Here is a 14,331-nt window from a genome sequence, read left to right on the forward strand (position 1 = left end):
GCGCACAGCAACGAAGACCCAACGCAGCCAAAAATAAATAAATAAATAAAACTAGGAAAAAAAAAAACAAAAAACCAGAAACAGGTTCACAGATACAGAGAACAAAGTAGTGGTTACCAGAGGGGAGAGGGGTGGGGGGAGGGGCAAAACAGATGAAGGGAGTTAAGAGGTACAAACCGCTAGGTATCAAATAAATAAGTTACAAGGATGTAATGTACAGCACACAGAGTACTCTCAACGTTTTAGAATAACTGTAGTATAAAAATATCAAATTACTATGTTGTACAGCTGAAACTAACATAATATTGTTAAGTCAGCTATATGTCAATAAAAAAAAAGATCACTATCTAGTGTCTAGTTAGCATAACCTGGTGGATGATGGTACCAGGTGCTGAGACAGGACGTACTGGAGTAGAAAGACATGGGTGTAAGAGAGAAGGTAGAATAAAGAGCTCATTTTTGAGTATGTCAAGAGCATGAGCTATCTTGGTGGAGATATCATACAGGCGGTTGGATGCGGGGCTGAGAGGAAGGATCTGGGTTGGGGATGTGAATCTGTAGTTGTAAGCACATAAATAATCATAAAACCATGAGCATACAATACATGATAATGCCGGAGAGGATGGATAAAGTGAGGAGAAAAGAAAGAACAAGCATCAAAGAATCCAATGTTAACAATCTTTAACAGAGAAGGAAAGGGAACAATTAATGAAACAGAAAAATTAGGCATGTATGATATTGCCAAAGGCCTCTATTGAAGGGCTTTTGGGTTGTTTCCAATCTTCTGCAAGCAACACCCTTGTATGTACTCATTTCTCACATATGTATCTATCTCTGTAAGATAAATACCCAAAAGTAGAATTGCTGTGCAATATACACATCTCATTTTGAATTTCAAAGTGTTTAGTTTTGAAAAAAAGATTGCTTAGAAAAGCCACCAAACAGAGAGAGCTTAGTTAACCATATTTAATGTGGCATTTGATAGGACTGGTTAAATAAATTTAATATACCCCATAAGGTAATACCCTGTTGCCATAAAAAAGAATGAGGCTGTCAATATATTCTGATACGGAAGAGGAAGGGGTAGGACTTAATTTTCACAATTTTGAACCATTTCAGTTTTATGCCATTCACATGTATCACTTAGATTAAAAATATTTTTTGTACTTCTACACTATACTTAAAAAAGAGTAACCTAAAGATCAATTTACCTTTTATTTTTAAGAGCCACACCAACAGGTTTCTGATGGACTTAGGCACACCTGGGTCTTGCATTATGGAAATACCCAGTTAGATGTTGGATTTTATGAAGTCACGACACAGAATTGCTCTGACTGTGGCAAAGGTCTGAATACATAAAGTTCATGCTCATCTTGAGTTTGAGTTATAAATTTTGGAATTGATTAATTTTGCCACTTTTATTATTAGTGAATGAATCTACCTCATTTTGTCTACTTTAGAGATGTCTCCAGGCTTCACCATCGCCACCCTCTCTCACCTCCCCTAAAATGTCTCTGAAGACATACTCAGTCATATCAAGTCTGAAGACAATTTATATTTCCAATATAGGAAGTAGTGACGATCGTACACTTTTTGTTTTCTGTTTTTAAGAAGGGCAACATAGAGATATGGGTGTGAGTTTAAAAAAATGTACCATATGCACTAAGCTACACTAGACTAATAACTTCAATTTTCTAGAATTAGAGAGCCTGTTTTTTTTTTAATGATTATGGATTGCTTATTCCCCTTTCTAAGAATAATGCTAAATATATTCTTAAACCTGTTTTCAAAATTCAAGAAGAAATTCAGAATATGGAACAATTAGCTAGAATAAGCCTGAAGATGATTCTAGCTTTCCTACTAGTAAAATTCCCTTGAAAACCTACCCGGTTAATCCACAAGTTGGCCACAATAAGAGGGCCATGCCCTTGCCCCAGCGTCCATACCCACAATGCCTCCTTTGGATCATGGGGATTCCCACTATCCCCTCTTCTTACACTTCAAGTGGTCTACATTCCAAGTGGCCCCCTTTTCCCTCAAACCTAGAGAAAACCTAAAGTCACTCACAAATTAGAAAAAGTTTGGGGACTCCCAATCTCAACTGCAGCTTCAAATAAGCATGTGCCATTTCCCCTACGGTATAAAGCCTATGAATCATTGCACAATTTGCTTGTTGACACGACAGTGTGGTATACTTTCTATCACCCAATCAAAAAAGCCCTGGCCCATGCACATAGAGAGGTACATGCTTTTTTAGACACCTGGCAAGACCCTAGGTGTTCATAACACTGATATCTCTCCTCTCATGTCCCAATACCCTCAGGTGAGAAATGGCAGGGAAGCAGACTCCAGGTCCCAAGCCTGCTACTGGTAGGAAATAACACCCAGACAGTCCCAAGAGGCCTCATTTTGGAGAACTGGTACCTTCAGAGCTTACTCTTCCCCATGCTGGCACGGAGCATGAGTACGCCCTCTACCAGAGTCCCAGGATTGTCTACCATCTTCTGCCAGAGGCGTTGCTCTTCCCCATGAGAGTCCATCCAATCCACGGTCTTCCCATGGCTCACACCTAAAGAAGGGAAAGGGAAGCATTACACTTTACAAATGAAACGTTTTGATCCTCTGGAAGACACCTATCAACCTCTGAGGCGGACCCGCTGACCAGAGAGCCCTTCAGTGGCTTGTTGTCACCTTATCTAGTGAGTGGAGTTAGCATGGACTACATCCTTCGTAGCCTGCATTCCTCTCCTCTGCCTAGATGATGGGGGAACAAACCAGGATGGCCCTAGGGGCTCATTTCTCCCTCACTTTGGTAGTTTAGGTAGAAAGCTGGCTCATCTAGACTGAGTTAACACAAGAGAAGAACAGGCTGACTGGGAGTTTTTGTTTTAGTGGCAGAGGTAGTCCTGGCTCTCCCTAATCTATACACGTGCTCTACTGCTGTAATTCCCCCCACCCTCCCCAATTCGCCCTGTTAAAGTTGTGTCTTGTGGAATCAGTGGTGTGTTTCCATGACCTGTTTGAACAACATGAGACATTATTTTTTAGGGGAAAAATGGATTTCCTTTCGATTCAAGCAGTGGAATGGCTGCAAGCATGGACAGAACTGAGAAGAGGTTGAAGTCAAGTTCGTCTTGGAAGTCCTTCTCTCCCCGGTCAGAAGCATGTGCTGTCTTAGTGATCCTCTCCCGAGCAAATCCTGAAGTAAGGCCCAAGAAAGTAGTTGAAATTCACTTAGACTGAAGTGTAAATGGTATTTTATGAAAGGACTGAATATAAGCATTATACACACCACACTTCTAGCTGAAGGATACAAAGTTACATAGTAGTAATTTTAACAATGAACCAATCCTTGGCTAAAGTAATGGAGCATCTGTGGAAATTTCGAGAGTCGGCTAAGAGGAAACTACATATACACTTAGGACACATCAAACGTGCAGGAACCACTCCCCTGCCCCACGCCAAGTCACAGACTATCTCAGGTTTACCAAGTCCCTCACCGCTTCCAGAATTCAAACGAACTCCTCCCAGAAAGATGTTGCTGGAAAAGGCCTCCTTGTCCCAGACGGTAAGTTCTAGGCAAACATTCTTTATATCCTGGGGATGCAGGCCAGTGAACATGAAAGTATGATTCCACTGAGGGTTGACACTCTTTTTTATTACCAGAGTTTTGTGCTTGGTGGCTTTGCTATCATCAGGGAGCAGGTAGCTGCAGGAGAAAACACAATCAAGCCATCAGTGAGACAGTAAAGCAGAAAAAGGCACCCTTGCGTAGTCATGTCAATTTCCCATAATTCCTCGTGTGTGTGTATGCGTGCGTGCGTATGTGTGTGTGTGTGTGTTTATCTGTGTGTGTCTATTTGATTTTCTTTCCCAGCATCACATATGCTTAAATCTGGGTTTATTTAGTGGAATAGTTTATTATTTCTTTTAAGTGGGGCAATAGTAAAATGCCCACACTCTTTTTTAAAAAAATATTTCTTTATTTGGTTGCACTGGGTCTTAGTTGCGGCACGTGGGCTCCTTAGTTGTGGCGGGCGGGCTCCAGGTGGCTCCTTAGTTGTGGCATGCGAACTCTTAGTTGTGGTATGCATGTGGGATCTAGTTCCCTGACTAGGGATGGAACCCGGGCCCCCTGCATTGGGAGCGCAGTCTTATCCACTGTGCCACCAGGGAAGTCCCCCGTCCTCTCCTTTCTAATCCTGTATTGGTCCTTCCCTCCTACTGAAATGAAAATACCTCCTGTGGGAGACACTATGTAATAATGTTCTGCCTCCTATCACCTTTGGCCCACCTCTGAGGTGACATGAAGCCACGATGAGCACTTCCTGGCATGTGCACAGCTTCCTACTTCAAGTGCCTGTGTCTCTTTGCTTCTCTAATTAAGGACTTTGGTGCTCTGTGAGCTGACTCAGCTTCTGTGCAGGAAACCCTGGAATTACTGGGAATTTAATGTCCCCAGGAGCAACCCTCAACCAATGAGTTTTAGAAATTGGTGGATGAGTCTCCCAGCTTCCCTGTCCCTTGAAGGGATGATCCTAAGGTACATTCCACAGAGTTCCTTGATGCTTCCTAAGTGGAACTGAGCCCCAGTTGCTCACAGTGGTAACCTGCCTAGTAACATATTTTTATCAATTTCCCTCCCTTCACTGTCTCATTTTCTCTACTCTGTTTTTGATCATAGTACCTGACGAGTCAGGGAGCAGACTTTAGGGAAGGAGACTTATGGGTATGAAATTAGTACACCAAACCTGAAAAATACCACAAATGACCTTACAATAAAGAAGATACATTATGACACTTGAGATTTCATTTCATGTACCAAACAGAGACTGCTTACCTCCCAATTCATTCTCTCCCTATTTTTCTAAAAAAAACACAAAAATCCTCATTTTTTTAAAGTTAGGCACAAGATTGTCTAGAATAAAGACTACATTCCCCAGCCTCCCTTGTAGCTCACATAGCCATGTGACTAAGTTCTGGCCAATGGGATAGCTTACCTTTAGCCTTTGTTTACATATGAGAGAAAAAACTTTTGTCTTGTTTAAGCCACTGTTATGTTGGCTCACGGACAGACCTAATATTTACTGATATATAATATTAAATTTTACACAAAGGTCTATTCTTGCTCTCTCATGCTCTTTTTCAAAAAATCTGAGGTCCCTTTAAAATCAGCTCAATGTTTAAGTGTAACTAGGGAGAGAATTTACTAGAAAGTTACTGGCCTTTAAAAAGGAAAAAAAAAAATATATATATATATATAAAACAAAGATACAGTCCTTTATTATCTCTGCTTCATAAATGTTCAACATGATAAAGTAAAAACTATTCCAGAAGATGTTAAATCATCCGTGCAAGGCCACAATGAGTTCATGGGCGAGAAGCCATACCCTTATCCCACCAGTGAGCAGGAAGCGGCCAGAGCTAGATGGTAGGGCTGGGGAAGCAAATTTCAACGGCAGAATCCACAGAAAGCATTTCTTCTGTGCTTAAACCTCCTGGGAGAAAGAGTCAAGGACAGATGGACCAGGATTCAGGCACACACACCCACCAGTGGGGAAGCCCCAGACATCCGCTTCTCCTTATTACCGCCCTTACCAAAGTTAGACTGTGTGAGCATAAAGGACTGACTCATTTCCTTGTAGGAAAAATTACACTTTTCTAAGAAGGATTGAGGAGAGGAATGATACTGTCATCTGACTCAAAGAATTAACCTCACGGCTGGCATCACGGGACTTTGTTTTACCTTATGCATTTTGTGATGCTCTGTGAGAGCAGGGACCGTGTCTTATTTTTGGAACTGCAGGACTTAGTGCTTGGAACGTGTGCATGTATGTGTTTGTTGCAATGAATGAAAAATATCCTGCTGGTTCTAGTTCTTCCAATTATAGGAGAAAAATCTCAAATAGAAATCAGGAGGGATTTGTTGTTTGGGTTGCCTTGAATGGGTAAGAATGTCCATTAAAAGGGCTGCGTTCCCTCAAGAAACTGCCCAGGGCTCCACAAAGTGGGCACAAATGGCCAAGAGGCAGTCTTGGAGTTTCCTCAAGGCACTCTCCAGTGGATATCTCTAGGGATGATGCCCTGACATCTCCACTTTTTACAATTTCCCCCAAGAGAGCAAAATACCAAGGATCCAATATTTTTGTTGACGCTGCATATAGTCAGCACCAAATGATAAAAAAGCACAATACAAGCATATTACATGTAGAAAACCATACTTTCTCCTCCTGTGAGAAACTAATCTCACAGGAAAATTTGCCAGTCTTGAGGGCGAGAGTCACAGGACATTCTGAAATATGCTAGAAGCAGGCTGAGAGCTAGAATAGGCAGATCTCTCTTGCACTGTTTTCAATGTAAACGCCAGCGGTGAAGGGGAGTTCTTTCCTAGCACATTTAGAATAAGAACAACACAGAAGCCCCACAGCCACCGTCTCATGGATCACAGACCTTTTCATCTCCCATTAAGTACCATCGAAAATGAGCTCAAACAAAATTACCCCTTCACAAAGCTATCAGAAGTGCCTCCTGATTTCACGGCTGTCAAATTCTTCGCCTCTTTGATGAACACTTCTAGGATTCCTCCAGAGATGACAGGAGAATCCTTCTTCTTTCCTCGTTTAAAGGGCTTCTTTCCTGCATCAGCCATCAGAGAAAACGAGAGAAAGAGAGCCACAGAGAGAGCCAGAGAGAGAGAGCGAGCGCGAGCGAGCGAGAGAGAGAATGAGGGAGGAAGAGAGAGAATGAGGGAGGAAGAGAGAGAATGAAAGAAAAAGAGAGAATGAGAATGGGGGGGAGGGGAAGAGAAAGAAAAGAAGGGAAGAGATAGATCATGGATTCCATTTCAAAATTTACAAATAAAATCCACAAAGATTTCATTTTCAGAGTGAATGAGATCTTTACATTATTGTATACTTTTCCATGTAATCACTTAAATGCTTTTACACCACTGCATTCCTTCTGGATATATCTTTCAGTTTTGTTGAAAAAAATAAGCAAATAAATTTTTAAAAATTAAATACTCCCCTATAACAATATAAAGGGATAAAACAGAAAAGACCCCGAGAGCTGCCTGGGCCACATCCCTGCTCTCTGTGAGGAACAGCTACAATGAAAGCCACACACATGTGCCAAGACCCCCAAAGAGAAAATTCCTAACTCCCGTCTTGGATATTTTAGTCACGTACATTGTCAACTCCATGCTGGGCCAGCTCTAAAGGCTATATAGCTCAGACACAATTACATTTGGGGGTGAGAGGAAACTTTTCCCGCATCACATTTTTATTCTGATGACATACGCTCAACATGAATAAGGACCGCCTCCACCACCACCTTTATTTAACACTGTTCTAAGTGCTTTGTATGAATGAACCTATTTAATTCTTGCAATATCCCTAAGAAGTGAGGCAACTGAGGCTGAGAGATAGTAATTTAGTTGCACAGGGTCACAATGACAAGGGTGATAGGAAAAGAAAGATAAAGGAGGCTGCCTGTAGGAGTTGAAGAAAGAAGAAGGGCAAAAGGGATTTAAAAGTTGACTCCGGGCTTCCCTGGTGGCGCAGTGGTTGAGAGTCTGCCTGCCGATGCAGGGGACACGGGTTCGTGTCCCGGTCCGGGAAGATCCCGCATGCCGCGGAGTGGCTGGGCCCGTGAGCAATGGCCGCTGAGCCGGCGCGTCCGGAGCCTGTGCTCCGCAACGGGAGAGGCCACAACAGTGAGAGGCCCACATACCGCAAAAAAAAAAAAAAAAAAAAAAAGTTGACTCCATCTGGATTTTTCCTTTGTATTTTTTGTTCCAGGTTAATTCCTTTCTCAGGATGCCCTGAGCAGCTGTGAATGTCATAAATCCAGACAGCATCTTTCTGCACCTCCCCTCTCAGCAGGCCATCCCCCATCTCCCACTACCCCCCCACTCCACCCGGCAGGGGGGAAGATCCTATATGTCCTGGACTTCCAGGAAACAAATCTCAACATTAAGGTTGGTCTCTAAGTATGAACTCTGTCCTTTCCTTGTAAGAATCTGACACCCTTCCCCATACACAGTGTATACTTTTCGACTCTCCTTAAACGACAGTGACACCTAAACCTTTCCATTTCATCTGTGTAATGTAAAAGTAACATAGTCCCCTGATCCCTATTTCCACACTTCTAGAAATGGAATGTCCCCGATCAAAGTCATTGATTTGTTTTCTCTACCTTGAAGCTGTCCTAGTGGAGGTGTCAGGTTCTCCTCTGGGGGTATGTAACGTAAAATGACTGTCAGCTCTCCCTTGTACTGAAGGCCGATATCCTCAGCAAATTCCACCTGGCCAAGAGGAGACAGGTGAAAAGAAAAAGTGAGAATGCTTGGTTTGTAATTTTGTAGCCCATATTCGAATGTACAATATTTACTTGGTAGCATAAATGTGACAATTTATTCCCATTCAACTATGTTGGCACTTATTGGTTCAAGAGATGCCTCAGGCATGAGAAAAGAGAGGCTGGAAAACTCTATGAAGCTATTTGAGTATAACATTCAACGCTAAAGGGCTTCCCTGGTGGCGCAGTGGTTGAGAGTCCACCTGCCGATGCAGGGGACGCGGGTTCGTGCCCCGGTCTGGGAAGATCCCACATGCCGCGGAGCAGCTGGGCCCGTGAGCCATGGCCGCTGAGCCTGCGCGTCCGGAGCCTGTGCTCCGCAACGGGAGAGGCCACAACATTTGAGAGGCCCGCGTACCGCAAAAACAAACAAACAAAAAACATTTAACGCTAAAGTAAAAGGAATTTGAGAGGAGATATATAACACACGTTCGGTGAATCAACGGACACTGAGTGCCTGTGATGGATTGAGAACTGGACCCATCATTGAACATACCCAAATAATTTGGGGTATGAGGCAGGAATAAAGATGTCACTGAAAACAGCCCCAGAAGATCCTTCTCTCTGTCTGTCCTTGATGTCTCAAGGCCTTCCTAAGTGTCCAAGAAGGGGCAAGTAGGCAGTAATGTCTGGTTCACATTGGGCTGCCAGCCACCAACTATGAAAAGCTATACTGGTAATTCCCCTCATTAAAACTCAATGAGGAAAAACTGGTTCACTCCAGCATTGCTGGTGGGACTGTAAAATGGTTCAGCCACTCTGGAAATCAGTTTGGCATCCTCTTAAAAGACTAAACATACAACTACCGTACACCCTAGCCATTTGCACTCTTGGGCGTTTATCCCAGAGAAGTCAAAGACTGTGCACACTGAAAAACATCTGTACATACATATTTGTATCATCTTTATTTGTTACAGTACAAAACTGGAAACAACCTAGATGTCCTTCAATAGATAACTGGTCAAATAAACTGTGGTACAGCCATACCATGGAGTGCTACTCAGCAGGAAAAAGGAATGGCTATTGATACACACAACAGCTTGGGTGAATCTCCAGAGAATTATGCTGAGTGAAAAAAGGTCAGCTTAATAGGATACGAACTATACGATTCCATTTACATGACATTTTTGAAATGACAAAATAATAGATATGGAGAATAGAGTCATGGTTGCTAGGGGTTAGGAATGGGGGTGGCGGGGGGGGAGGTGGGTGTGGTTATAAAAGAGCATGAAGGATCCTTGTGGGGATGGACCCATTCTGTATCTTGGCTGTAGTGGTGAATATACAAAGCTACACATGTGACAAAACTGCACAGAAATAAATACACAAACACACAAACGAAAACCGAGGAAATCTGTATAAGATGAGTGGATTGTATCAATGTCACCACCTTGGTTGTGGCATTGCACTATAGCTTTGTAAGGTGTGACCATTGGGGGAAACTGGGTAAAGGGTATGTAGGATCTCTCTGTATTATTTCTTACAATAGCATGGGGATCTACAGTCTTCTCAAAATCAAATTTAAAATTTAAAAATGCAGTGTGAGCACATACCCACAGCCTCTGTTCTATAGGTCTCCCGTTTGCCACTGAGTCAACGGAACTTTGATTTTTCATAAATAGGGTAAGAAAAGTAGTGTACTTTCCTCAGACTTTTCCTGCAGGAACTTGACTGCTGAGCAATGAGTCAAGGGCTGAGAACTGCTCTCCTCTGAGAGAGGGCAGACTGAAAGAATTCAGAAACCCCAAAACCCACAAGAAAGCCCAAGGCTGTTCAAGCCTCAGCGAAAAAGACTGATACCATTACAAAAGGAATCCTTGCCTTACTTTGTTTCCTCTTGGTGGTGGTAAAACTTATTAGTAAAGGTGGGGAAGTCATTTGAAGTATTTTATTCAGCTATCTTGCCAGGGGCACAAATGATATTAGATGGTGGAATAGACTATCCATCTAATATTTAATTATTTTAAATTGAGTGCCTTGTAAGAGGACTTTTCTAATTGTTTTGATGGTTTCAGTAAATTTTAGTTTATGTGAAAGTCACAAATGGAAAATTATAATGGATATTATGACAGATAAAAGAGATCAACTGCTTTTTTGGTACTACGGCTAAAGAGAGGTGAGGTATTTGTCCTCTCTGGATCTGAGTGGGATCTGTGATTGCTTTGACTAGTAGAATATGGCAGAAGTGATAATGTACCAGTTTCTGGGCCCTGGCCTTAAAATGAACAGCTTCTACTTCTTCTCTTGGAATGAATATTCTTGGGGTTCTCCCTCTGGGAACCCATGATGTGAGGTCCAAGTCACATGGAGAAGCCTAGCTGTGTTCCTACCTAGTCGGCAGGCCTAGCTGAGTTCCTAGTCGGCAGGCCTAGCTGAGTTCCTACCTAGCTGGCAGCCAACATCAAGTATGAGACAGCCAACTGGAGCAACCAGCCCAGTCAAGCCCTCAGATGACTTCAGCCTCCGTCTACCACCTAGCCTCAACCGTATGAGAGACCTTAAGTAAGAACCACCTAGCTGAGTCCAGTCACCCCACGGAATCAAGAGCAATAGTAATAAATTGTTGTTTTAAGCCACTAAGATTTAAGGTAGCTTTCTATACAACAACAGTTAACCAGTGCAAGCTCTGTTTGCTTTCAGCTGAGATCTTTGGGTAGGAAAATGTATTGGCAGAAAAAATTATATGTGCAGGTGTCACATACTAACGTGCAGTGTATTTGTAGAGATCAAAACATGCATTATTGGGATTTATTAATGTCGCATTACTTTCTAGCTGAAATTCAAATACACTGGTGACTTGGTATAAACACAGTCCTCAAATCTTGTGGGAGTAGAAAATAATAAAGGTGAAGTCTTATGGCATTATAGTCACACACAAAAGAAATCCAAAGGAGGGAGTCATCTTACAGTCTGCACATAGCTAATATCTTGGGGGTATTTTTGGTACACTTGCAAGGAAATTCCAAGGCAACATCCTGTCCTGGCATACTACCATTTTACATTATTCAACCAACTCCTACTCAGAAAAAGGTTGCAGAATTCAATACAGTTTATTCAATTCTACCAACACATATGGAATGGCTTCTTGTGGTAATGATTTTAAGGCATTTTGCTAAGTGCTACGGGGACACGGAGAGAGACCCGGCTTTCAATGAATTTTCATTCTATCCAGGAGATATATATTCAACAGAAGCTCTATTCATCTGCCCGAATGCTCTCCATTCCCAGCGAAGAGCAGAATCCTCTACAAAGACCGTGCGTGCCCGCTCCCATCAGCTGAAGTGCATGCTTAAGTCAGCTGCATTCGTCCCCGAAGCTCTATGCCAGGCCTATTTGTGGCTGTAATTATATAACTGAGTGTCACAAATTGAAGAGTCCCAAAAGACAGCTGCTACTATAAAAATTAGGTTGACCGACTTATCAGAACTAAAGATTTGAAAATAAATTTGCTATTGGATTATATTTGGGCTCCAAGCTGTAAAAGATTAGGAACAAGATGGTGAATATTTAGAAAGGTTTTTGCACTTGGTTGACTTTGAAAGTACTCTTAAGTCTTTGTTTCACTTTAGAGAAACGCAAACTAGCAACTGTCGATTAGGATACATTAGGGTCAGAATTTATGCCAAGAGCATATGACAGAATTGCAATCACTGAAACCATACTCAAACAAAACAAAGTGCCCCTATATTAGAAGACCTGAAAATGAATGCACATGTATTTGTTTTAAGTTAAAGTACATGATTAAGAAATGCACTCGGGGAGTGGGTATGTGTTTGACTTCTGTGACTTAGTCTATGAACTGACCTACTATTATTGGTCCTGATTGCTGGGAGAAGAGGGCTTCTACCACACAGCAAGCTCAACGCCAGACAAATGATGACAGTTGTTCCCAATACAAGTACAAAGAAACTACTGTGGGAAGAGAATAATCCAGAATGGGGTGAAGAGGGGGCCCGTGTCTGGTCCTTAAAGGATGGGAGAGATGATGACATACGAAGGGGGGTGGGGGGAGCCCACATTCCAAGCCCACTCCAGCAGCCTGAGGACGCCTCTCCTACAAAGATTGGTAGGTGTTGGCTGGCAGGAGGGACAGCCATGGGGAGCCATGTATGCATGAAAATGGGGATATAGGTAAAGCACTGACATCTTCCTCTGCTCCAGAAGGCTTTTTGAAGAGATAGAGATCCACTTTCCATCAGAGTAGGAAGCAGAGTTTCCACTCAGACACTTACAGGTCTAAGGTGGGGTCATATATCATGGACATAAGTCTGCTCAAACTGCCACATAAAGAGAGAGCCCTTTAGCTAGGCAATCATTTCACGGGACCTTATATTACACTGACTCTGCCTGAAGGTGGGATGGCGAAGATTTCCTTGGAAAACCACTTAAGCTTGCTGTTGACTTTCAAAGATCCTTTATATAATCACACCTTCTGGGAACACTCGAAAGGCAATTTATACTGACAAACTCTTCTTGCCTAACTACCTAACATGCCTTCCGGTAAGACAGCGAGTTATAGCTAATAAACAGTCCCACGTCATGCAGTAAATGGGAGTTATACTGTGAAACTACTTTATAGTAAGTACATCTGGCATCTTGAGTTCTTTCTCCGTCTGCATTGGCCTCCATATGGGTTGTAAGACCCAGCAAAAACAAAGGAAGGGGCTTCCCTGGTGGCGCAGTGTTTGGGAGTCCGCCTGCCGATGCAGGGGACGCGGGTTCGTGCCCCGGTCCGGGAAGATCCCACATGCCGCAGAGCGGCTGGGCCCGTGAGCCATGGCCGCTGAGCCTGCGCGTCCGGAGCCTGTGCTCCGCAACGGGAGAGGCCACAGCAGTGGGAGGCCCGCATACCGCAAAAACAAAAAAAAAACAAAGGAAGGTGTCCAGGGACTTTTCACCAACACAGAGTCGATAAGCAATAAGGCACTGTGTCTTTCCAGTCTTCCCACTGCCAAAGGATGTCAGTATTTCTGAATGTTTAAAGACTATTAATTCCGATCGTCTATTACTAAGGAAATTGGTCCCTGTAGCTCACACTTCGGCTCCTCAGCTGGATAATCTACAAGAAGCATCAAGTCTCCAAGGCTGCCCATGCTCTAGCTGTAGCTGATGAAGTGACTCCTGCACTGAAACGACTGAGGGGCAGACGGAGAACGAAATGACAGCTCTCAGAGTCAGCTGGTAATCAACCAGAGGGAGCCCAGCTCAGCCCGAGGATGAGCCACTCACGAAGCAGGAGGCGGCGTCCAGAGCATGTTTTGGTATCCTGCCTCCCTGGTTTCGGAAGGCATGGTATCTAAGCAAGTCGGAATAATCCGCAGGCTTTCCTCTGTATGTGTCAGAGGGAGCTTGGTGGAAAAAGATGACAGGGATTAGAGACACCAACTTCAGTTGCATTCCCCAGAAGCCAACCCTGAGGTGAGGATTCTTATGCAAGTGACTTATTTAAGCAAGTGCTCCCAGGACAGGCCAGTGAAGGGGTTGGGGAAATAGGCTGGGGAAGAGGAGGAAGCCAGGCAAAGGTACAGCTAGATCCAGCAGGAGAGCTCTGGAGTATAACGCCTCAGAGCTTTTCCCACTCTCAGTAATGGAACTGAGCTTTCCAACTCCCCCATCTATCAGTTATTGGCTAAGGGTTGCCTTGTGGCAGGGGGTACATAAGCTCCCAGGAATTTCTGGCTCTCTGCCTACGTGGGAAAAATTTACAATAGCCTGAGGACAGACTTCTAAAGAGAGCCTCTGGCAGAGGACCAAAGGAGTTCCAGGGCCATTAAACACCATCAGGATGTTTCCACCTTGAGCAGCCTCAGAGAGATGCTTCTCCCTTATGATAGAAAGTCAAACCACTCAGCGTCAATGTGAAGGTGATTACCATGGAAAGTTGTTGACCCCTAAGCACAGAGGATGCTTGGGAGAGGCCTGGGAGAGCTTTGATATCATCTCAGTGCAAATTCTCCAACCATTTCCAAGAAA

At 43.3% G+C, this 14,331-nt stretch overlaps 1 protein-coding gene across 1 annotated transcript in view; it reads right to left on the minus strand.

The window, feature by feature from the left end:
• Positions 1-1,587: 1,587 nt before the first annotated feature.
• Positions 1,588-14,331, minus strand: part of SYTL5 (synaptotagmin like 5) — a 102,339-nt gene continuing 89,595 nt past the window's right edge. The window contains exons 13-16 of the mRNA XM_089904638.1: positions 8,199-8,305; positions 6,501-6,647; positions 3,501-3,709; positions 1,588-2,569 (exon numbers count right to left, since the gene is read on the minus strand). Of these exons, the coding sequence (XP_089760764.1) occupies positions 2,427-2,569; positions 3,501-3,709; positions 6,501-6,647; positions 8,199-8,305 (606 nt within the window). The 3' untranslated portion in view covers positions 1,588-2,426. The remainder of the gene's footprint in view (positions 2,570-3,500; positions 3,710-6,500; positions 6,648-8,198; positions 8,306-14,331) is intronic.

This window comes from Delphinapterus leucas, chromosome X, assembly GCF_059928025.1.
Source record: "Delphinapterus leucas isolate spDelLeu-1000000601 "Yukka" chromosome X, BTC_Dleu_Yukka2, whole genome shotgun sequence".
Lineage (NCBI taxonomy): Eukaryota > Metazoa > Chordata > Mammalia > Artiodactyla > Monodontidae > Delphinapterus > Delphinapterus leucas.